The 24,781-nt window shown below is 39.1% G+C and overlaps 1 protein-coding gene across 1 annotated transcript in view; it reads left to right on the top strand.

The window, feature by feature from the left end:
• The window catches only part of LOC140242435 (alpha-aminoadipic semialdehyde synthase, mitochondrial-like), a 37,316-nt gene extending 16,829 nt beyond the window's left edge, over window positions 1–20,487 (top strand). The window contains exons 7-21 of the mRNA XM_072322174.1: window positions 198–325; window positions 1,407–1,802; window positions 2,624–2,683; window positions 3,317–3,390; window positions 4,161–4,279; window positions 5,320–5,449; window positions 6,132–6,242; window positions 7,517–7,625; window positions 9,653–9,729; window positions 14,049–14,283; window positions 15,331–15,426; window positions 16,159–16,280; window positions 16,743–16,831; window positions 18,155–18,331; window positions 20,020–20,487. Coding sequence (XP_072178275.1) covers window positions 198–325; window positions 1,407–1,802; window positions 2,624–2,683; window positions 3,317–3,390; window positions 4,161–4,279; window positions 5,320–5,449; window positions 6,132–6,242; window positions 7,517–7,625; window positions 9,653–9,729; window positions 14,049–14,283; window positions 15,331–15,426; window positions 16,159–16,280; window positions 16,743–16,831; window positions 18,155–18,331; window positions 20,020–20,135 — 2,039 coding nt within the window. The 3' untranslated portion in view covers window positions 20,136–20,487. The remainder of the gene's footprint in view (window positions 1–197; window positions 326–1,406; window positions 1,803–2,623; window positions 2,684–3,316; window positions 3,391–4,160; window positions 4,280–5,319; window positions 5,450–6,131; window positions 6,243–7,516; window positions 7,626–9,652; window positions 9,730–14,048; window positions 14,284–15,330; window positions 15,427–16,158; window positions 16,281–16,742; window positions 16,832–18,154; window positions 18,332–20,019) is intronic.
• The last annotated feature ends 4,294 nt before the right edge of the window (window positions 20,488–24,781 follow it).

Below are 24,781 nucleotides of genomic sequence, written 5' to 3'. Positions count from 1 at the left end.
TTAAACTACGGTTTCAGTTCTACCACCTTCCTGAATTCGGGCCCATATGTCAAAGCATGTCTGCATGTATCAAGTTGATTATCTATAGATAAGATATAGAACAGTAGGTGTAAATTGTATAACATTATTTGATTTTTATTTTTTGGTCAGCTATTACTGGTTCATGGATCATTCATTTTTTCTCACACTTCATCCAGACATAAGAAAGGTGTATGCCACGGTGGTCCACAGGAAGGACCACATTGTCAGAAAAGATGGGGGAGAGTTTGACCGGGCCGAGTATGACATGCATCCCGAGAGGTACAAGTCAACCTTCAGTGAAGAGGTAAGGTCTCGCAGGTAGTGTTTCTCACTGTTGGGGCGGGTCTAGGGCAATTACCCCCTGGGCAATTACCCCTGGGCAATTACCTCCTGGGCAATTACCCCCTGGGCAATTACCTCCTGGGCAATTACCCCCTGGGCAATTACCCCCTGAGCAATTAACCCCCCTGGGCAATGAACCCAGACCAGTGCCATATATAGAGTCTGGACAACTGCTAAATTGGATGCAATGTTGTTTCCCCATCGTATTATGCGCTAGGGAGTTTGCGTGTGCGCTCAGATGTAAGTAATGAAAGCAAGCTGAATAAGGGGTAGTGAACAGTGGGTATTGCCTATGATTGCACTTTGGTAACAACATGGCTCTACAAAGATCACAGGACCAGTTTTGACCAATCACAAACTTCAAAACTAATAAGCTGAAAACCGAGTTGGGCAGACTCTCTTTATATACGGCACTGCCCCAGACCCTTCCCCTTCCCCTGACCCTAATCCTAATCCTGAACCTCATCCTAAACCTAATCCAAACTCTAACTCTAAACCTAACCCTAATCCTAATCCTTACTCTATCCTTATCATTAAACCATGTTTAGCCCGGTGTGTGTGTGTGGGGGGGGGGGGGGGGGGGGAGGGTAAGTGCCCTGATACAGTTGGGGCTGTGCAAAAAAGTCAAAGAACTACTGGTAGCTAGGATAGGTCAATGGCACTTTGTAGTTGCCAGTTGTGAGAGTATAATGTAAAGAGCTGCTGTGAAGGTTTGACAATCAGTTGTTGCTCTTATCATTCCAAATTTTGCAAATGTCTCTGTGAAAAATGACTTACCTAATCTCTACATGCCCCCCCCCCCCCCTTGAAGGGGGAAAATGAATTTAAAAGCTTCCCTGAGTTGGGAACTTCTATAGCTTAATTGGAAGCATGTGGCATTATATTTTTCTCGATGGAACCTTCTTGATTTCAATGTGTCAATGTTGGCAGCCCTTCACTATCAGAATACAGTCATACATGTGTGTTGTATAGATTACCAGGTTTATTTTTGTTATGATTTTATGAATCATGTGTGTGAAAAATCTGATTTGAATGACTGTCAGATTGGACCTTGGGCATCCTGCATCATCAACGGTATCTTCTGGGATGTCAACCATCCCCGGTTCCTTACCAACATGGACACACAACCCCTACTGGGCCCTGTTAGCCACCCGCAGACCTCCGCCGTGCCCGGTTGTCCCACCCTCCCGCACCGCCTCCTTGCCATCTGTGACATCACGGCAGACCCCGGTGGCTCCATCGAGTTCATCGCCGACTGCACCACGATCGAGTCCCCCTTCTGCCTCTACGACGCAGACCATAGGCACCAGCACTTCAAGTCCCTGCGGTTCTCCGGAGACGGAGTGCTGGTCTGCTCCATCGACAACATGCCCGCCCAGCTGCCCAGAGAGGCCACTGACTTTTTCGGTGGACTTCTGGCCCCTCTTGTCCCTGAACTAGTAAGTGCAATTGCACCATAAATGTCCAGGATACCTGCAGACCATACACAATATATGTTACTGTAAACTGTAAACATGAACCATTTCTTTCTGTGGACACTTTCACAAATATTTTGCACCATTCAACTAGTGTGAAAATAACAACATGTGAATATACATTTATATAGTTAGAATAAAGGCATGTATAGACATAAGTGATATATATTTATATTATAGATATTAAGAATATAGACAGAAATACTCTCATGCTGGAAATTATTAAAAAAAAAAAAGTTCTCTGAAATTTGTCCAGAGCAAAAACTCAATCATGTGGCAGTTTTCATCCTTGCAATCACACTTGATGTGCCCATTGAATGTTCTGCCGGTACCAAGATGCTAACCTGCCACAGTGCCAGATTGATATGGAGACTTGGGATGAATAAATGGACATGACTCTAACAACACATATATCATAGCCTTGGAAGGAGGGGGGGTTACGAAGTTGTGGATTCAGTGTTGCATGCAATGCATCTCATCAAATCAACTGGGTTAGACAATAGCTGTCAGTTGATGTAAGAAAAACATTCATATTTTGTTACATTGGAGGCACATTAAAGGGATAGTTGGTTTGTAGCTGCAGGCAAAAACTCTGAACCTGTGCGTAAAAACACATGCAGCTTTCATACAATTATTTTGGTGCATGTAAATGATATAGAGTGTGTGCTTTATTTAATTTTTTTTTTGTTGTTGGTGGTGGTGGTGTTTAGTGCCATTGAGCTACATCAATTTAGATTGTGACATACTGATATAATTAACTCCATATATTTTCACTCAACTCACAGTTGACGTCAGATGCAACAAAGCCATTTGAACAGGAGGACTTTTCTCGTGTCATCAGAGATGTAAGTTAACAATGCACCTGACTATCGTAGAGTGAGATTTCGTATGTAATCTATTTCACCATACTGTGTGTGATGTCATGTTATCCATGTATTTTTTTTTTCATTCCGGAGGCATTATGATTTCGGGTTGTCTGTCTGTCCATCTCTTTGTCCTTCCGTCTGTAATCAATATTTTGGACAGCATACTAGTAACTTAAGAACCTGTTGTGGTTTCCAAGGATAGCTCAAATTCCTTAATACTTACTCTCTGAAACAATTTAGCCATCCAAATGAAATCTGGCTCAAAGAATTTGTAAACACCAAACACATATGGGGTTCTGCCATCAAACTTTCAAACATGTCATTTCAATTTTTTACCAGTCATTTGAATCTGTCGTCGCGCAATGTCATGGTGTGCAACAAACCTATGGGAGAATAATGCCATATGGCAGAGGCATGTCAGTTGCCATAGCAACATTCCTCGTTTTTGTTTGACATGTTGTTCAGGTTTGTGTGTAATAAGTACCCATCTTGGTCAGTATCTGATTAGTTGCAATTTCTTGATTATTAGCAATGTCTTGACAACTTTGATTTCTATGTTGTTTTCTTGTTTTCTCTTCGTGACATCATCTCCATTTTTTTCTTGTATCAAAGGCAATAATCTGCTCCAATGGAAAACTGACAAACAACTACAAATACATCCAAGACCTACGGGACAAAATTGATCCGTAAGTAGACATACCGTTCACAAACCCTGAAAAACTTGAAGCCATGAAAAAACAGCAAACAAACATCACAGCTTTCATGATATCATAAATTTTGATTCAAATGTTAGTTTTTGAAGCAGTAATTGACAGTGTGTAAAGTTAAACTTGCAAGTTACTGCAAAAGTTTCATTGTAAATTCAGTTGTCTCAATGAAAGCACCATATAACTTGTTTGTAGAAATAGGATTAAAGGAAAATATTTGGGAACATCCAAGTTTTTGTACTTATTTTCCCCCCATAGCGCTAAGAGGCATTTCATGTGATAATGTGCTATATAAATGTTGTGAATTATTGTTATTATTATTATTATTCTTGAGGAGTGTAGCTCCTCAATAAACTCTTGTCTCCTTCCAACACATAGACCATGAAGTAATCACAAGAGTGAGCAAATCAAAGGTGACCTCCTTTGTCAGATAGGCAAATTGTGACATAATTGCACATTTTTGCCTATAAGCATAAGACTTGGCACATTGGGAGAACATCATGTTCAATACATTTTAGAGATAGGAACCACCTGGAAAAGGTCAAAGGTCATTTGGCTTGACATGCTGATGACCTGTTTGTTGGGGTTGTATTACTTTCAATTTTTGAGCTGATATTTTGTTTTAATTGTTTATGTATATATATATATATATATATATATATATATATATATATATATATATATATATACACTGCATGTAAGTATGTATGCATGTGATCTAAATGCTTCTGGCTGAAATTCTTTTGTAGGAGAATACCCGTTGATATGGCAACAGCAGAGAAGAAAGTTTTGATCCTTGGCTCAGGAATGATGGTCCCACCAGTCGTGGACTATCTTACCAGAGACAAGACTGTCGCCTGCACTATCGGTGAGTTCTGATACATTCCTGACACTGAGTTAGTGTCCTCTGCGTTGTTGTGTATATTATATACAGTATATATACGTGTAGGTTTTTTATTTGTCCAGGAAGTCAGTAAGTTAGATGATTCATTCAATGTGATCTAATAGTCTTGCGTGAGAACTGCGGAGGGAGTGGATTCATGTCTCAGACCATGCGCTTCTTCATCTCTGCCCAACAGGTTGGTAGTCAATGTTGTTTGCGTGGAGGGGCAGGATTTATGCCTCTCATTTTGAAGATGGTATTTGAAGAGGTATCTTTTAGTATCATCAATTTATATGCTGGTTGTTTCTCAATCTTCCTCTCTTTTTGAGAGATGGGTCCTTGGTGTTGTGTAGTGACAAGTTACCTCTTCTTAATTTCCTTTGATCTTGGGAATAAACTCCATGTCTGGCAGCTGTCTCTGCAACAACTTCTGCAGACTCTCCTCTGTCGATGGCATATTTCATCATTGTTGTTAACATTAGCTCATAACATGGGATGATGAAAATGCCTTTTTCACATTTTCTTGAGGCCTTGGGGGAAGATACCTGCATATCATCACTGTCAGTGAACCGTATTGCTCCTAGTCACAGACAAGGACAGTATGATTCTTTGCTGGTCCAATTGTTTCTCGCATCTGGAAAGTACAGCTACTCAGTAACATATCTGTCATGTGGTTATCAGTGGTTCACATGCGAAAACACTCTTTTCAGAAGGGAACATGTAACTCTCTTGAATGCTCAGTTGAATGCTCAGTCAGAAATCACTTGTATGTGTGTCATCGTGCACTTAAAACCGAAATCGCTGCTGAATACAATATCAAGAAACATGAACAATGAACATTTGCTCTTGAAATTTCTTGTATTGAACTGAAATTTACACTTATATAATCACAATTAGATGTGCCAGGGATGTGATTAATAAGACACATATCATGCATTAAGATGCATGCATTCCCCCAATAAAGAAACGGGCTGTTGCAAAGTCATGATTCATTGGTAACAGTGGCTGAATTTGTCTCATTGCAGCGTCGGACATGAAGGAGGTTGCGGAGGGCCTGGCCAGTCGCTATCCCAACTCTGCGGCCATGTACCTCAATGTGGACAGACACCAGGAAATGCTGGATAAGTGTGTCAAGGAACATGATGTTGTCATCAGGTAAATATGGAATCATGCAGAGGGTGCAGATGAGCACATAAACATCTGTGTATCTACAGTATCAGGATATGTAACATTAAACTTATCCTCTATAACTTTGATACTGATGTGAGATTACAAATGCTACTGCCTACTTATTACGTACTGTGAAATACAACGAAACTTGAGAGAGCATATTTCCTTGCCTTTGTAGAGTGAGTCCTAACCAATAATCTTTTCAGAAGCTTCACATGGAATGTTGCAGCAGGATGAACTTCCTGATAGAAAATGCTTTTATCTTGCTTTCATCATTCTCTATAGGAATCCATATAGGATGAATCTCAAAAGCCGTGTTGATGCTCCGTTTCAAAAATTCATAGTGCTTAATGGTGTAATGATAAATGACATTGAACTTGATGGTTATAGCATGTGACACCTGATGGTTATAGCATGTGACAAAAATTACAGATTACATTTGAGTATTCATTTCATGAGTTTTCATTGCTTTGTCACATCAGTTTTTTCTTTCACCGTTGGTCATCCACTGCTCTACAACTGAAGCTTTTGTATAATGTGTAAAATCTGTAATGCATTTTTCCTTCAGATGGCTTATTTTGCCAGTGATTCCATATTGTTGAGTTAAGCTGTAATTCAGTCATCGCCCGTTGTCAAATGTAACCATGTATCTTCATTGTGGTTGCAGTCTCCTGCCCATGCACCTCCACCAAAACGTTGCGCAACTATGCATACAGCACAAAAAGGACATGGTCACCACAAGCTACACAGCGCCCTCATTCAGAGCGCTGCAGCAGAGGTGAGCAAACTTCAGAAGGGAAGAATTTTTTCCCCCCTTCACATGGAAAGTTATGCTTTCAAAATATTACAAGCATTCTAATACCAAGGCATAGCCCTCCTTAAAGGGGAAGGCTAGTAACTGATCAGTGGGAATCACTGCGAATGCTGGGGGATGATTGTTCCAATTCTTGTGGGATTCATTGAAGAGTACATTATATATCTATCGTTGTGTGAAAATTATTTGCTTCAGAACAGTCTCATATTCAAGTAATGTGCAGCTTAATGCCCCGTCACTGACCAGGCATGCTAACCTGGAAACATTAAACTGCACATTACTTGAATATGAGACCATTCTGAAGCAAATAATTTTCACACAATAATAGATATATAATGTACTCTTAAATGAATCCACAAGGATTGGAACAATCATCTCCCAGCATTTCCACTGATTCCCACTGATCAGTTACTAGCCTTCCCCTTTAAGAGCACAGAAATGATATTCCAGGTATTTTACTAGTAAGTTGTGTGTGATATCCGTTGTAACTGTAAGACCAAGTAATCTGCAATGGAACCTGGAAATATTTGTCCTATGGCTGTCTATACTAATCATAATGCTGTGCTATAGTCTAATGTATGTTGTGAAACAGACTTTGCCAGTTCGTCTTTGAGAAAATGCTACCATAAGAAATTGTATGATATATATTAGAGCCAGATTTAATTTTGTTAAAAGGACTAAAATGTATTAACTCTCATTAAATCAACCCGCATAGAGGCTTGCCTATGATACTGTAGTGCTCAGCCTTTTTTTCCTTCTGGTGACCTGAGTGACCTGAGAGTACTGTAAAACCAGAAGCATTCATGACATGACACTTTCGCGAATGGCCGACTGAAAAAAATATAAGTATACTACATGTACTTTGATTGATGATTTATTGAACACACACTGCTGGTCAATATAAAGCACGCAACAAAACTAAATATGCACTCGTTAACATGCTTTAAAAAAAAACCCAAACCAACAAATAAACAAAAGAGTGCACACTACTATGATGCATACTATTATGAGTATGGTGTACAGCTTTGCACTGGCATTCAACACGTTTATTTTACTTCTGCAAATCTTGGCTTCTCGCAAAATTCCCGAAAGTTTCATGCTCACAAAAATTTCTGGTTTTACAATGCCTTGGCCCCAGAGAAGCAATATGAGTTGCATGTGGTCAGTATTGTCCAGTCTGTCCAGCGTTAACAGCAGTGACACTGTAAAGTCTTGTCTACCATTCCCCTGTACTGCAGTGCCGAGGATGCTGGAGTGACCCTCCTAACAGAGTGTGGGCTTGACCCCGGCATTGACCACATGCTGGCCATGGAATGCTTCGAGAATGTCAAACAGCGAGGGGGAAAGGTGAGAGGTCACCAGTTATTTTGTTCACCTACTTTGCCTATGAACAAAACTTTCCTTATTTCAGTGTGGCAGGGGGTCAAGTGAACAGTAGCTCACTAGGGAGGGGTTTGAAGGAGCTATCTGAATATGAAAGCAGCTGAATCCTAGCTCTGATACACTCTGATATTAAAATGAATATCTGGCTGTCTTGCATTAAACAGAGAGACTGAAGATTAACATCTGGATAATGCATGTCACTGGAAATGGTGTTTTGTATCATTTTCATGGTCTTGAGAGATATGCAGGTATGATGCAAGGCATGCTGTACAATATCCATGATGAGGCATAATAAAAACAAAACACCCCAAAACAAGAAATACACACACACACACAAACACAGCAACTTATTTTCCAACATGAATAGATTGTTGATCATCATATTTTTTGTTTGTTTGTTTTTGTTTGTTGTGTTGTTTTTGTCAAATCTGTTATGATTATCCATTATGGAAGGTACAAAATAGTACCAGGAAAAGCACATTACAAGCTATGCATTCATATCTTTCAGACCAGGGATGGTGCAGTCTAATATTTGGTTTTAAAACTGGTGCCAACTTTATTCCACTGTGATGTTGAAAGTGTGAGGATTTGTTGCAGTGAACCAAAAGAGGTAATAGTATGTCACCAGGGGTGATATACTTAGGTGCAAGAGATTAGAGAAAACATAGACCAAAGCAGAAGTAGCAATTCATCAAATCATGAGGCTAACCAGTGCATTTTTTGTTTCTCCTTAATGTCAGTTTTTATGCCTCCGCCACAAAGTGGTGCTGGAGGCATTATGTTTTCGGGTTGTCCGTCCGTCCATCCGTCCGTCTGTCCGTCCTTCCTTCCTTCCGTCCGTCCGTCCGTCCTGTCCGTCTGTAATGAATTTTGTGGACAGCGTAACTAAAAAACCTTTTGAGGTATCCTAATGAAACTTGGCCTGTATGTGTATTAGGGGGTGAAGTTGTGCCTATCAACTTTTGGGTGCACATGCTTAAGGTCAAAGGTCAAAAGGTCAAGGTCAAATATGTAAAATTTCACTATTTCCACCATATCTATGCAATGCCTGAAGATATTTTCTTGAAACTTTGTGTATACATGTATTACCCAATTAAGGTTCTTTGGTGAAAGTTTGGGGTCATGAGGTCAAAGGTCAAAGGTCAAAAGGTCAAGTAAAAATATTAAAACTTAACTTTTTTCTCTGTATCTTGGAAATTGTTCAAGATATCTCCATGGAACATAGTATATATACATGTACTGACTGGCAGTGAATATCTAGAGAATTAAGGTTCATGGGTCAAAGATCAAGGGCAACACTTCAAAATTTTACTATTTCCCTCATATTTATGCAATGCCAGCAGGATTATCTTTTTTTTTTTACACTTGGTGTATGCATGTATAACCTAATAGAGATTTTCTGGAAGCTTTCTTTTTTCTTTTTCTTTTTTTTTTTGTTGTTTGCCTCAAAGGTCAAAAGGTCAAAGATCAAGGGAAAGTGCTGAACTAACTTTTTCCTCCATATCTCAGAAGTGGCTCAAGTTATCTTGAAACTTACTACGTATTTATGCATGTTGTGCCTGACAGTGATTATCCTATGAATTTTAGGGTCAAAGGCCAGATGAAAATGGTAACAATGAACTTTTCATTATAGAAATTGCACTTTTTCTCCATACCTTGAAAATTACTCAGTGCATAAACTTATGAATGGGTCAAAGTCAAGTTAAAGTCCGTAAATCCCCAAGTACATGCTCTCTTATTCATCCAATTAAACCTACAAGTGGGTCAAGGAAGGTGAACATTCAACACATTTGTGACAAACTTGTCATTTTAATATTTTGCCAATTTTGTGAAAATGTAATCACATATTGTCTACATGTACTATAGACCTATTAGGAGAATCGTGCATTATGGCGGAGGCATACCAGTCGCCTTAGCGACATTTCTAGTTGATTTTTGCCTTCGCTATTGTGGATAACATCTTCCCCTCCCTTCTTTTCTCTTCCTGAAAGGTGACATTGTTTGAGTCATGGTGTGGAGGTCTGCCAGCCCCAGAATTCTCTGCCAATCCCCTCAAGTACAAATTCAGGTGAGAGCAATTGGCATTTCTACCTTAAACTATGAAGTCACTGCACTGTGATCACAGATTATCACTGCTTTAGTGGAGGAGAATGCTTGGATATCATTAAGAATGAACTTTGGGAAGGGGGTCATTTACAGGTATTTAATTTAGGGCGTATCAGGGCAATTACCTTCCCCCGGCTGAATACTGGTTAGTGACAAGGTTAGAGTAAAGATTAGGGTTAGGTTTAGGGTATAGAGTTTGGGTTAGGGTTAGGATTAGGTTCAGGTTGGGTCAGGGGAAGGGTCAGGGGAAGGGTCGGGGGGTAATTGCCCAGGGGGTAATTGCCCTAGACCCATTCAGGGTACCCTATCAATGGCAGAGTAGGCCATCTTGTTATGTCCTGGTTGATCATGGAAAAGTTAGCTATGACTTGCTGTGTTCTACCGTATTAGCAAGAGGGCTCCCACACAATGGTGGTTTCCTTGTTACACAGTGTAAGTTGCCGCAAGCCTGCCTCTTACTGCAGAAATGTATTGATAGCATGGCAGTATTTTCATTCTATTTTAGCATAGTGCAAAATTCCCAAAATTTCCACACTTTGAAGTATGTAACATTCACATTACTGTTCTGCATGATAATCCCCTTGTATATTGCTTAAAGTACTGATTGCAATTTAGAATTTCATCTGCAGCTGAAAAAAAAAAATGCAAAAGAAAAAGAAAGAAAGAAGAATATCCAATTATTTGCTGTGAAGTTACTGCAACGCCGAATATTTTGCGAGGTTTTTATTTTCGCAAATTTCGTGAGTCAGGTGCTATATGTGAAATTAAAGACATGCGAAAATATTTACTCTGATCCCGATGTCGATGTGATGTACGCATGTACATTTCTCCGTTCACTACAGGTCTCCACGATCACACATTTAACCGCTCGCGAAATCATTGGGACTTCCCGATTCGTGAAAATTTAGACTTTCGAAATATATGGCATATACAATATAAGTTGACATGTCACCATACACTCAACTTAGGGCTGTAAGTAGTCGGTGAGAAGGGGAGAGGGAGGGAGGGCGTGGTAGAGTTTGGGGAGAACAATGACCATATTGGTTCTCATGGCCACAGTAGTAGGCTGCTCTTAGTGGTTACCATAGCAACACTAGGATGATATGCAATGAAGATTGAAATACAGTAGTCTGAAAAGACAATAGCAAAAAGTTTCTGCTTTCTCATTAACATTTATCATGTCACAGTTTGTTTGTCCAAGGTTTAAACAGTTTTCCATGTTTTTCTTTACAGATTAAAATTGGGCCCCATGTCAGAAAAAGATTGGTATGATAATTCTTTTCCCCCCTGAGCAGCATCAAATTTTTTGCTGGTAGTCCCGATCACAGCAGCGGGCTGCAAATGCTTAGCCATTGTTTGGAGAGTAGCCATACATTGGTGCTATTTTGGGGATAGATATGACAATATCAATCAAAACACACAGGTGTGCAAGATGCACAATGGTGGCATCAGTGTAAACACTGCATGGCTCAGCCACTGGGTGCTGCTCCCACTATATAATCGAGGCTTGACCAGTGGCAGTGTTCACATCTCATGCTTTCACGTAGGTTTATCATCCACCTCCTTGCCGTCTGGTTGTTGGCATATTGCTCTTTTACTAGGCAGTGTACAGCAGAAAGCATGCCTGCGCAGAATTTCAGATCACTCCGCCGTCGGGTTTGGTGATGAGAGTTGCAATGTTTCTTGAATGTCTATTTCTAGTGATATGTTTCTGTTTGTTATGAAGATCCAAAAAAGCCTTAGAAAACCACGTGCCCGCATACTGTAATGTCAAAATGGTGTTCAAAAACATATTATGTAATATGTAACCCTCCCCCCCCAAAAAAAAAAGAAAAAAAGAAAAAGAAAAAGTAAAATGTTTATAAGGTTTATCACATCCTGAAATATAATTTTTCCATACCTCATTACCCAACTTTGATAATGCCTGACTGTAATTCTTTGTCAGTAACTCAAAAAGAGCATGATGTCTTTTAAGATTTTTTTGTATTTGTCTACTAAAATGACAACATTGCAGATTCCAGTGTTGTATATGGGGAGGTGTATCAATTGTACAACCAGTAATTCAAAACAAATTACAAAAATGCTTCTTCTAAAGTGATGATGGCGACTGCCTCTCAGTGGCTTGACCAATTGTCATTCAGATGATTTTTAGGTCTGCAGCTTTAACTCCAACTTCAAAATGTTGACTGGCAGTTGAGGCAGTATCACAGAATGTTCCATGAGGGGCCATTCTGTAATAATCCAAACTGCAGTCAGCTCCTCTCAATAGTGCCTAGCCTAGTTTAGACCTGATACTGAGTGTACTGAGTACTCTTCATTGGTCTAAACCTATATCCAGCCAGATACAGGGTATCCCACAAATTTCTCCTCTTTAAATTGTTACACAACTTTCCCATGTTTCCTATTTTGTTTGCCAATAAGGAGCAATTGTTTTGAGAGCTGTCTGTTGTGAGAGTCTGTCTGTTTGTTTCATGTGGATAAAAGGGCTGGTCTCCCCAGGTGTTTGTGTGTGTGCGTGTGCTGGCCTGATTTGGGTTTTAAGCTCCCACCGACGCATGCTAGCTATATCACAAACTGATGCAGCCTTTGAGATTCTGTGTAAGAGTACATGGTACCTACAAAGCCTTCATTTATCTATTTACTTTTCATTCATACTTCCACCATGAATTTGCAAAAGTCTCTTCCACTTGACTGAAATGCAGTGCAGTATACTGATGGCACATTGACTGTTCAAGTACCGTTCTATTTCTATTCATTCACAGGGCTATCAATTGATAGTCCCCCTGTCTGTGCCCAGGGCAACATAACAGGTTTCATCAGACATCTTGGCCATTAGGTGACTCATGTAACTAATCCCTATACAGAGATGTCAACCATTTCTTTTTGGGGGCATCATTTTGTGCTGTGTTTTTTTTTTTTTTTTCAGCTCAGGTGAGCTATTGGGATCATTCATCATCAGGCGTCTGTCATACATAATCCGTCGTGCGTGTGTTTTGCGTCAACTTTTTACATTTTTCAGCTTCTTGAAAACCCCATAAATACATTGTATTATCCACGAATGTATTATTTCTGCTCTTCCATTGCATCTCTACTATGTTAGAGTTGTCTGTCGGAATTTCAGTTGAGTCATTGTGCAGATTTATCCCTCTCTCTCTCTCTCTTAGATTGCAGAACAGCACCTTTTCATGGAGAAGTTTTCATTTTCTGTGTATATTGCCTCTTATTACATGTGCTGCAATACAGTACAGTGTTGCACAACAGCTGAAAATGTAAAGTAATAAATGATGAAATATAAGTGAAATAGTCTACATCGCAGCATCAACATTTCAATTATTCGCATATTACCAAGTAGATGTTGCTGTGCTGTTTTTGTTGCAAATGACAGATAAGAGGATATCTATAGTTGTATCAACCCTGAAATTATTGATATTCATAGTTATGTGCATCTGCCACACCCCTCCTGCTCTTCTTTTCCAGCTGGAGTAGATGTTGCTGTGCTGTTTTTGTTGCAAATGACAGATAAGAGGATATCTATAGTTGTATCAACCCTGAAATTATTGATATTCATAGTTATGTGCATCTGCCACACCCCTCCTGCTCTTCTTTTCCAGCTGGAGTAGATGTTGCTGTGCTGTTTTTGTTGCAAATGACAGATAAGAGGATACCTATAGTTGTATCAACCCTGAAATTATTGATATTCATAGTTATGTGCATCTGCCACACCCCTCCTGCTCTTCTTTTCCAGCTGGAGTAGATGTTGCTGTGCTGTTTTTGTTGCAAATGACAGATAAGAGGATATCTATAGTTGTATCAACCCTTAAATTATTGATATTCATAGTTATGTGCATCTGCCACACCCCTCCTGCTCTTCTTTTCCAGCTGGAGTAGATGTTGCTGTGCTGTTTTTGTTGCAAATGACAGATAAGAGGATACCTATAGTTGTATCAACCCTGAAATTATTGATATTCATAGTTATGTGCATCTGCCACACCCCTCCTGCTCTTCTTTTCCAGCTGGAGTAGATGTTGCTGTGCTGTTTTTGTTGCAAATGACAGATAAGAGGATACCTATAGTTGTATCAACCCTGAAATTATTGATATTCATAGTTATGTGCATCTGCCACACCCCTCCTGCTCTTCTTTTCCAGCTGGAGTAGATGTTGCTGTGCTGTTTTTGTTGCAAATGACAGATAAGAGGATACCTATAGTTGTATCAACCCTGAAATTATTGATGTTCATAGTTATGTGCATCTGCCACACCCCTCCTGCTCTTCTTTTCCAGCTGGAGTCCGGCTACCGCCCTCCTGTCGCTAGGGCGCGACGCCAAGTACCTGAAGGATCACAGCGAGATCTACCTGCCTCCTGGGATGCACATGCACTCTTCCAACGTCACGTCCCTCAACTTCCTGCCCGGCTTCAACCTGGAGGGCTACTGCAACCGAGATGCCATGCAGTACGTCTTCCTCTACGGCATCCCCACGGCCGGCAACATCATCAGGGGCACCATCCGGTACAAGGTGAGTTGAGGGTCTGGTTCCCTGGCTGGTCTTCTGCCTGCCGCCCTCGGGGTACTGGAGGCAAGCATCAATTTGGGGGGATGTCATTTAGTCAGTGCCTGTGGTTTTTTGTCTTTTTGATTGGATGACTTTTATAGTTTTGCTTTTGTGGTACACCATGTAGGAAGTCCTGAAAAGAACAGTAGAGAGAAGAGATGGGAAAGTGCGAAGAAAATTGAAAAGGAGGGGGAGTACAGTCTTGTTTTGAAGTGATCTGATAGGAAGGTGGAATGGTCATGTGGATCACGTGAAATGTACTTTGAATGCTATGTTATCATCACAATAATTATCAAATGCAAAGGCCCAAATTCATGAAGGTGGTACAATCTTTGCCCATGGTTTAAACTATATGGACAAAGACCATAGTTTTGTATGGGGCGCCAAGTGTCGCATGGCCTATTTCGTTATGAAATGATAACATTTCATCAACGAAACGAAATAGTCATTTTGTAGATGAAATGACTGATTTCGTAAAAGAAATAGGCCATGCGACACTTGGCACCCCATACAAAACTATAGGCTTTGTCCATGGTTTAAATCATAGACAAAGATTGTACCACCTTCGTGAATTCGGGCCAATAGGTTTATGTGATATCAATGCTATGATATGGTTACATTATTTATCAAACACAGAAAGGTGGAAAATGATGTTAGTGTGTCATGATTTTATCTATGTTACTGCACTCTGTAAAGGAGAGTGAGGTGTGATTTATCATGATAATTTACCAATGATTCTTATGTAATTGATTATCAGTAGCTAACTGTAAGCATTTGAATGGTCAACAGTCACACACAAGAGAAAGGAGAAACAAAAAAAGGTGGAAAAGTGGATGTGCACATATCATGTTGAGAGAGAAATTCACACATACACTCACGTATACATGCCTACTCACTCTCACATACCCATACAAACATGCAGAATAGATCTTGAATAGAGCTCATGCCGTTTGAACACATCATGCTCATGCAGTGGTTTTCCCAAATGCTAACAATGATTCTTTCCGGCAGGGCTACTGCAATATTGCCACAGCTCTAAGAAAGATTGGACTGGCTGACATGAACCCCCACCCAGCCCTGGATGAAGATGCACCAGAGATCACATGGGTGAGACAACGGCCACATTTTTATCCCTTGAATAGTGACAACACTGTGTTGCTTCACAGGCATCACTTGAAAAAGCTCACTATGTGTGTGGATGCCTCAAGAATATGAAAATGAATTGAAGTAAAAGGAATGCATGACTAGATTAGAGATATTCATATCAAACAGTGAACAAAATGAGTTTTAGGAGGACATGTAAAAAAAAAAAATGATCTTTGATTATGAGAAATATTAAGAGGGTGATTTCAGTGATAGACTTACCCCACAAAACAAGATGATAATTTATGGGATACAGCAAAGGGAACATGAAAATGCACAAAGGAGAGTGGAACAACATAGAAAGTCACGTACAGAAGTGCCTCGCTTTTATTTTATATATTTCATAACTAGTGGTAATTCATATGATAATTTTCCCTCTTGTGATTAAAACCTCATTTCACTGCCTACAGTGGTTATGTTGTGCTTGTTTCTCCATTACCCTGATGTTTTGAGATTATACTTTTCTTTCATAGACTCTGGACTTACATGTAGACATTAATTGCTTTTTGCCAAATGATATTCTTCAGGTCCTTCGTAGACTCTGGGCATTTATTTGTATAGAGAATAAATTTATGCCCAAAATGGTAATCACTTGTGACATTAGTAAATAATGTGTGACAAAAAATTGGTGCGATCTAGCCATCACCAGTTTTGAATACAATGCTATTGTTTTGTTTTATATTTGTCCACCTGTAGAGGGAGCTAGTCTGTGTCACCATGGGAGAGAGCATGGGTAAAGAATTCACCGAGGAGGAAGCAGAGAACATGGTCTTTGAGAAGGTTGGCAAGGACATGCAGCGGCTTAACGCCATCAAAGAGTAAGTTTGTGATTTTTACCTCCGCCAAGGGAGGATGTTATGTATTCATCAGTGCTTTTTTTTTTTTTTTTTTTTGTCTGTGTGCAGAATAACTCAAACAATAAACGGATTTGAATGAAACTTTTAGGAAAAGTTTGTAATGACACCAGCAACAGATGATTAAATTTTGGTAGTGAACCAGGAATTTATATGGATTTTTGAAGAATTTTTTTTTTTATTTTGTGGTGGCAGAGAGGGTCAATGAACTTGAGAGTTCAAGCTGAGCTTATTTGAGACAGGTGTCTATTGGAAATATGTGTTGTAGCAAAATCAGCTCAATCTCGCATGTTAAGCTGTCATGATGAAGAATGTACAACAAATTTGATGTCAATTACACCAAGGCTCTCTTTGTACAGACATCAGTAAATCTTGTGAATGAATATTCAGTGTGTAATGCTATTTTGTTGGTTTGTCTGCCTGTAGGTTGGGACTGATGTCTGATCAGGTAGTTGAGAAGTGTCGGTCTCCCTTGCTTACCCTCTCTCATCACCTGAGTCAGAGGTTATCCTATGGTAAGCCCCTCTTCTACCCTATTTCAATTATATACATTACTTCTATATATTCACTTGATAAGTTCCAGAATTCAAATGCACACTTATGTGTCAAGCTGTTTCATGAGTTATATCACCTTTGAAGTAGTATAAAATGGCCAGTTCATCTGTACTCTATGCCATTCATTCAATATTTTGTGGCTATATGTATGTGTGCTTGTTTTCATCGGTGTGTGTTTAAATATCGTCGCTGGGGCGACAAGACTTTGTATCTACAAAATGTCAAATGTTCAGGAGAGCCAAAAAACATGGCGGCCAAAGCACTATAGCATATGGGATAGCCTTTACTTTGACGTGCCGTGGTGGCTTCATTTTTTAGAGTAAGACAGTTGGGATTTGGACAGGACATAACTTAATTAAGCCATTATTTGACTATTAATCCAAAAAAGTCATTTTCACCAAAATTGCAAATACAAGGTCTTGTCACCCCAGCAACGATATGCTATTGCATTATTCTGACAATGGGGATTAGTGCATTGACATAAGTTTTGATAGTGTTTCATGTTTTAAATGTCAAGGGATGGGTCATTCTTAGTAACATAACAGTATGTTGTGGGGCCATTGCAGTTTTTGTCTACTCCCTGTGTGCATTTGTATAATTCATGTCTGCCAATTTTCAACAAGTGTAAGTGTGATTCAAGGTTGATTCATGGCACACATGGACTAGAGCATAATTCTCCACCCTTAGGAGACATAGTCAACTCATCTGGAATATGCCTTCCCCATACCTTTACTCAGTTTGTATCAGAACTCATTCCACAGAGAATACCAACAGCCCTCCCCCTTTTCTTTCAGGACTTAGACTCATGGGCCTGAATTCACAAAGGTGGTACAAATGAAACCATGGTTTAAAACATGGACAAAAACCATGGAGCGCCAAGTGTCGCATGGAATATTTTATTACGAAATCAGTTATTTCATTGATGAAATTATCATTTTGTAACGAAATGACAACATTTTGTAACTAAATGAACATTTCGTCCACGAGATGATAATTTTGTTAACGAAACGGTCATTTTGTCAACAGAATGACCAATTTCGTAACGAAATATTCAGTGCGACACTTGGCGCTCCATGGTTTTTGTCCTTGGTTTAAACCATGGTTTCATTTGTACCACCTTCGTGAATTCGGGCCATGGTGTATTAGAAAACAGAACACAAAGAATCAAAACAACTGCCATCTACTAACTCACTATGGAGAAGAACAAATCTCTGAATAGCAAAAAAAAAAAAAAAAAAAATTAGTGCCGTACCTGACAATAAATAATTTTCAAACATTCTCAGGGGAGGGAGAGCGTGACTTGGTCATCATGCGCAACGTGGTCGGAGTGGAGTGGCCAGACGGCAGCAAGACCCAGGAAGAGATCGGCTTGACCGTCTACGGAGATCCGTATGGCCTGTCAGCCATGGCCAGAACAGTGGGCTACCCAGCAGCCATCGTTACCAAGATGATACTGGACGGTAAGAAAGCTTGACTTTAACCCTCATCAGCTTTGCTGTAAAAGTGGAAAAAATATTTTTGCTTTCCATATATTCCAGTAGTTGACGTCTGGATTCCGGGGAATTAAAAACATGCGAAACTCTTCTACCCAGCTGAGCGTGAAAAATTAGTCGCGCGAAAATATCCACTTTTCAATTCAATTCAATAATGGTTTTATTTCAATCGCATTGCAGTCAGAGACTGGAGTGCACGATGTTACAATGAAATATATCACATACACAATACAGAAATGGAGTTATAAAATTACAAAAAGCATTTCCATTATGATCACATATTTAACCAGGATATGGACTCGAGAGGAAGTGAGGAAGGGAAGAAAGACAGAGATACTGATAGGGGGTTAGAGAGGCAGAAATGAGGGTGGGAGGGAAAGGGGAAGCGGGAGTCCGCGTTAGAAAAAAAAAAATCATAAACATCATCAATTAAGATACATAAGTTCTATCAATTCTATAATATTGTTAATTACTTCAAAATGCTGGAGCATCCAAAAAGTAATAATTCCATAAAATGAATCATTACTTTTACAGTAATTCACTGATTTGCACCGATGTCTCACAACTTTATGGTCAAGGAATAGGAAAAACATATTCCAATCCTACATAGAATTGAATCATGATGACCATTGCACGAGGGTAATAAGTACTGCTCTGCCCAAGTGAGATGATGACTTTAATACTTGAGCCATCTTAAGCAGCTTGACGGGGTTTGGAGGAGTGCATGGGCACAAGAACGGTCAAGGGACTGCACTGACCGTTACTAAAGTCCGTAGTTAAAGGGATGATATAGTTTTGGTTGAGATGGGGGAATTTAGAGTTGAAATTTTTCAAGGTAATGAGAAACCACTAATGAAATATTAAAGCGCATACATTCCAAGAGGAATTCAAAGTTTATTTCATTGGTTTTGAAATGGCAATGATATCCAAAACAAAGTAAAACAAAGAGGTCCTAATAAAAGGTGTGTCCCACCTTTTATTAGAACCTCTTTGTTTTTGGATATCTCAGCCATTTTAAAACCAATTTTCATCAAATAAACTTGTAATTTCTCTTCCTATGCTCATATTCCTTATATCACACCTAAGAGCTTTTTGACTATCTTGTGAAAAGTTAAAATCTGAATCCCCTATCTCAACCAAAACTATTCCATCCCTTTAAGAATCTCAAGCACATGCATACTTATTCAAATTCATGAAATTCTTCCGTCGAGATGTTTTCATTGCAACTGATTGACAAATTGCCCTACATTGACGTTAATAATCACCGAATTGATCAGTGTTTTAATAGTAGCCATGATGAAAAATCATGAGCGTACATACTCAAGCAGGATTTGAACCTACGACCTCCTGATCACCGGACAGGCGTCATCTCCACTAGTTTAGATTTGTGATCAGTTGTAGTGTTACATATGATAGTGCATATTTTTGTCTTGGGGCAATCCGCCATTACCTGCAGGACAGTGACATTAAGAATATACCTTGGTATTCTCATGTTCTTGCCTTTGAGCCCAGCTAGAAATGTGGCCTTTGACGTGATAGAAACCTAATATCATGCTCTCTCCCTCTATCTCTTTCTTAAAAAAAAATCCCTTCTGCACTGTCCTCCCCACCCCCCCCCCTCCCCCCACTCTTGAAATGATGATTGACACGTGAAGGCGAGATCCAGCAGAAGGGCGTGGTCCTACCACTGTCAAAGGACATCTACAAACCCATCCTGAGTCGTCTCATGGCAGAGGACATCCGGGCGTCCACTCGCACCATCAACCTCTAAGTGTGTTTCCCCCCCGACGATCCCGAGGTCAGCTGGTAGGGATCCTCTCTTGCACGTATGTTGCAAATTACAGCAGCAGCAATGACACAGCAATGTGGCAGCAGCGGTAGTTTGCGGTGCGAGATGACAAAGGAGCGGCGGAGGACGGGAAGATGACTTGATCATGGAAGGGGGAATTGGAGTAAGGAGAAACATCAGTGGGTGGAGCTCCATGGAGCTTGCCTGTGTCAATCTGCGTGTACATCAGCCGCGTGTGCTCTCTGCTGTATACCGCATGGTATATCAGGAGCAAAGTGAGCTGCAATCAAAATATGCACAACTTCAGCCAATTAAAGATGAGTAAGATTTTGTAGTTGACATGCTGCCCATCTCACACAGATGTGTATGTATCTCTGCTTTGCAAATGGGAGCTGCATTTTAAAGAATGACATCACCAAGTTTTGCTTGTTTGTTTGTTTGTTTTTATCTTCTTCTCCTTGACTCATATCTAAGATTTTATTTGTGTGTGTGTATGTGTGTTTGTGTGTTTCATGTAGTGCCAAACACTCTAAATTTGGGATTGGTATTGTTCCTTAGAGGGAATCATATGCAATAGTTTAACTTTAACTTTAGGTATTTCATGTATAACATATGCAATCTAACAGCAGGAAAAAAAATCACAACAAACAGGCGCATATAGCTTCCTTGCACTTTTCTTTGTCTTTATGTTTCTGGGGAAAATGGAAGTCTCTTTATGGCTCAGTCTCTTTTTCCCTTTCATGTTATCTGACAGAGTTTGAACAATTCTTGAAGGACAAAAATAAAAACAAAAACCTGCAAACTCCTTATGCCATTCTTTAGTTATTAACATACACGTGTAGAGACTCAGTTTGGAACTCAATTGCTCTAGTCTGCAGTACATCTCTCATGTAGGCTTCACTTTGAGCAGACTGGATCTCCTGTAAAAATGTTCACAGCTGCAAACAAATCACATTTTCTTAGTGCTGAGTGATACCCTATCATAAGGGAGAGAATGGATGCTTTCACTGTGCCAGATGCATAATGGAGTCACCCAAGTATTATTCAAGATGTTCCTGTTCAAAGTCATGGACAAAGTGGTAACCCTCAAACGGGTCTACACTCATATACAATGTATAAATAGAGTTTGCAAAGGCTAAGGAATATATTGTACTCTCGTTCACTTGGCTAATGTATTACAGAACTCAGAACATAAAATTGTTTTCTTTCATTGTCGTCATACTGACCTTTTTGATCTAAGAACTGTAAATGGTCCAAATGTGTGGAAACTTAAACAATGTGACTTATTATTGTCAATTCTTCAAACAGTTCAGCTGAGGTGAGCATAATTTGATGTCATGATCGACACAGGCCAGATTTGATTTCTTTGAAGGGAAAAAGATAAGTATCGCAAAAGACTTTCTTGTTGTACAGCCATTGAAGTATATAAAAAGGCAATGATTAGATTGACAGTAATGTCAATGTCATTGAGTCTTTCCTGTTCTTGTACGTGTATTGACCAAACAAGAGTGCTATAGGCTGAAGCATGTTTTTCCTTTTTTCTTTTTCTTTTTTGCAGTGTTTGACCGACATCTTTTCAGAAGTGTATGTTTGAGTGGCATACTCTGACTGGAAACGTTAAAGAGATTTGTTGTTCTATAGATGAAGTTCAGAGTAGAATTGGTCATTTTTATGATCAAGACATTTATATTGTATGTACACTGTGTAGGAGCATGTAAGTTTAGTAGTGTAGAAACATTGCCCATTCAGGAGGCAGCATCTACGTGTGTATTTCCAAATCAACCCTTATTACTCCTGCTTACTCACTCACTGCACCTATTTGTATGGAGGAGTGTATTCCCCCTCTTGTATGCCGTATGAATTATTTAATGCACTTATGTTCTCTGTCAACAAAAATCATGCATGGAAAATAGAAGTGGAATGAAACATAGGCCATGCTGGCAGTGGAGGATGCTTGGTGTAGATTTTAACCTAGTTTACATTCAAAGTGTAGCTTTGCAAGTTGTGTATTCTTTAGCACGCATTATTCGTAGTCCATGCAATATTGCCCAGTGTGCCTCTCTGCATTGTCTCCATCATGTGTGTGAACTCATCCTCTATTTAAATTTCACAGAGTTCATTTCTTTCCAAAGATGTTGTTGCATTTTTGCCATGGACAGCTGAATTATTTTATTGTATTTATTGTACCTTCATTCTCTCAAATCAAAATCTTTTGTATCAAAGAGGCTTGCAATCTTTGTTTATCAAAAAATCTGGCCAGTTGCTCTGAATGATATACTTGATCTGAAATTCAATTCCATAAAGCTCTGTTGTAGGAAAACATTGTTTAGTTTTGTTATAGGGGGTTTAAAACTTAATTAGCACATTATTTAACGACAGAAAAAGCACACTTTTACAATATCTTTTCGGCTGGCTTCCCTTGACTATCTTTGAACTTTGAGGCATTTTCTAAAGTCTTCCTTATTTTTTCTATCATTATTATTATTATTATTATTTTCATTTTTTTTTTTTTTTTGGGGGGGGGGGGGGGTTACTGCTGAAGCTGCACTTTCCACTCCCTTTGGTTAAAACTTTGTGTAATGTGTAAGTGAAGCATGATCTATATATTTATTATATATGTGGTTTCTTTGCACCATTCTCATCACCTTGTGTTTGGAAGAAGCATCTCAACTCTGTGGGAGATTGCTTCTGCCATATAGAACATTTCACCTGTTTGCTCACAGCTGTTGAAAGAGGAGGAGGAGGAGGAGGAGGAGGAAGAGGAAGAATTGGAATCACGATAGCATGTTATTAAAGGGTACCTGTCATGGCACGTTATCAAAGGGTACCTGTCATGCACATGTGTGTAGCAGATATGGCATCTCATGGCTTAATGGAAAGTAACAGGGTAATACAGAGTAGAACCTAGTATGTCACTTTGTGAAAGATAGAGGCTGGTTGGTATATTTTTTCTTCTTACCTCTTTTTTTTTTTTTTTTTTTTTTTTTTTTTTTGTCTCTGTGCTATCATTATGGGCTGAAATTTGACATTTACAACATAGCTGAAATATAAATATGGAACTGGTACATTGTACATGTACATTATCCATTGTTAGCAGTTTTGATGCTCTCAAGGGTTCTGAAATTTGACTGCTGTATCTAAATTTCTGTCAGTAAGGTTGTTACTTTACAAGTCTGCATGGGTGAAGATGGAAGAAAAGCTATGGCCTGACCACAAATTGTAATGGTCACATTTTTTTTTTTTTTTAATAGTTATCTGGAGGTCACAATAATTATGCCATAAACATGGGGAAAAGGTATACTCTAAAAGTGGTAAGCTGTGTACAGTTGCCCGTACAGACTTCTGTCTGGTGAAAGGTCATATGTCGGAAAGTGAGTTATTTCATGGAAGAATAGAGAATGAAACTTCTCACTAGTTGTGTATTCAGGGGGATGCAAGTCTGTGCAAGAATTGTGCACTTGACAGAAAGAAATTGTGCCATATTCCTTACTCACTGTACTTCTATATTATTTATTTGCCCAAGGGCATTGGTACTCATTTTACATATGTGGCATTATTTCACTGGCCCCCTTTGTATCAGCTTTGTAGGTGCATATTACCTTCCCTTCATGATATCTACTTGTTTGTTTGTTCTTTAATGTCACCTTGTGACATAACTTATTTTGCATTGCACATACATGTAGAGTGCACTGCAGTGTATTATTTAAGAATAAAGATGTATTCTTGGCTTGTAGTTCACTTGGATATAGGGTACCTCCCTGAATATTTGTTATTCTTTTATTTTTTAAACTATGCAGTGGTACAGAAAATACAGAATTGTCAGCAATTACAGCTAGAAACCTATATTTGTTTACACATATTTGAAACTTTGGGGTCATAGTTTGTAGATCAGAACTAGTAATGTTGTATTATCACGTGTGAAAAATGACATTGCGCTAATTTTTCAAGATGCAAAGTCCTGAAAATGATGTCCAAGAACCGTGTGTGCAGTAGCCAGGAATTGTAGATTTATGCAAATGTGTGTACAAACTTCACAAAAATTTTAATTTTCCAGGAAAAAAAAAAAAAGAAAAAGAAAAAGAGGAATGGACTATACAGAAGTAGGCATCAGAAATGAAGTGTTTGATCACTTAAAGGACAAGTTCACCTTCATAAACATAGGGATTGAGAGAATGCAGCAATATTAGTAGAACACATCAGTGAAAGTTTGAGGAAAATTGGACAATCGATGCAAAAGTTATGAATTTTTAAAATTTTTGTGTTGGAACCGCTGGATGAGGAGACTACTAAGGCTCATGATGTCATATGAGTACAACAGTATAAAGAAAATATAAAGAAAATTCAACATATTTTCACTTTTTTTGCACAATTAAAGAGCACTTGACTTGCCTCTTTCTAAAGGCAATGGGAATAATATTACCCATAACATATGTCAGTAACGAGTCAAGGGAATGTGTACTTTTTTCAAAAGATGAAATTTTGTGAAATTCTCTCTATATTTTCCTTATATTGTTGTACGCATGTGACATCATACACTGCAGTAGTCTTCTCATCCAGCGGTGACTGCACAAAAACTTCAAAAATTCATAACTTTTGAACGGATTGTCCAATTTTCCTCAAACTTTCAA

The sequence above is a fragment of the Diadema setosum genome, chromosome 2, assembly GCF_964275005.1.
Source record: "Diadema setosum chromosome 2, eeDiaSeto1, whole genome shotgun sequence".
NCBI classification, from domain to species: Eukaryota; Metazoa; Echinodermata; class Echinoidea; order Diadematoida; family Diadematidae; genus Diadema; species Diadema setosum.
This window is presented reverse-complemented; position numbering and strand designations above follow the sequence as displayed.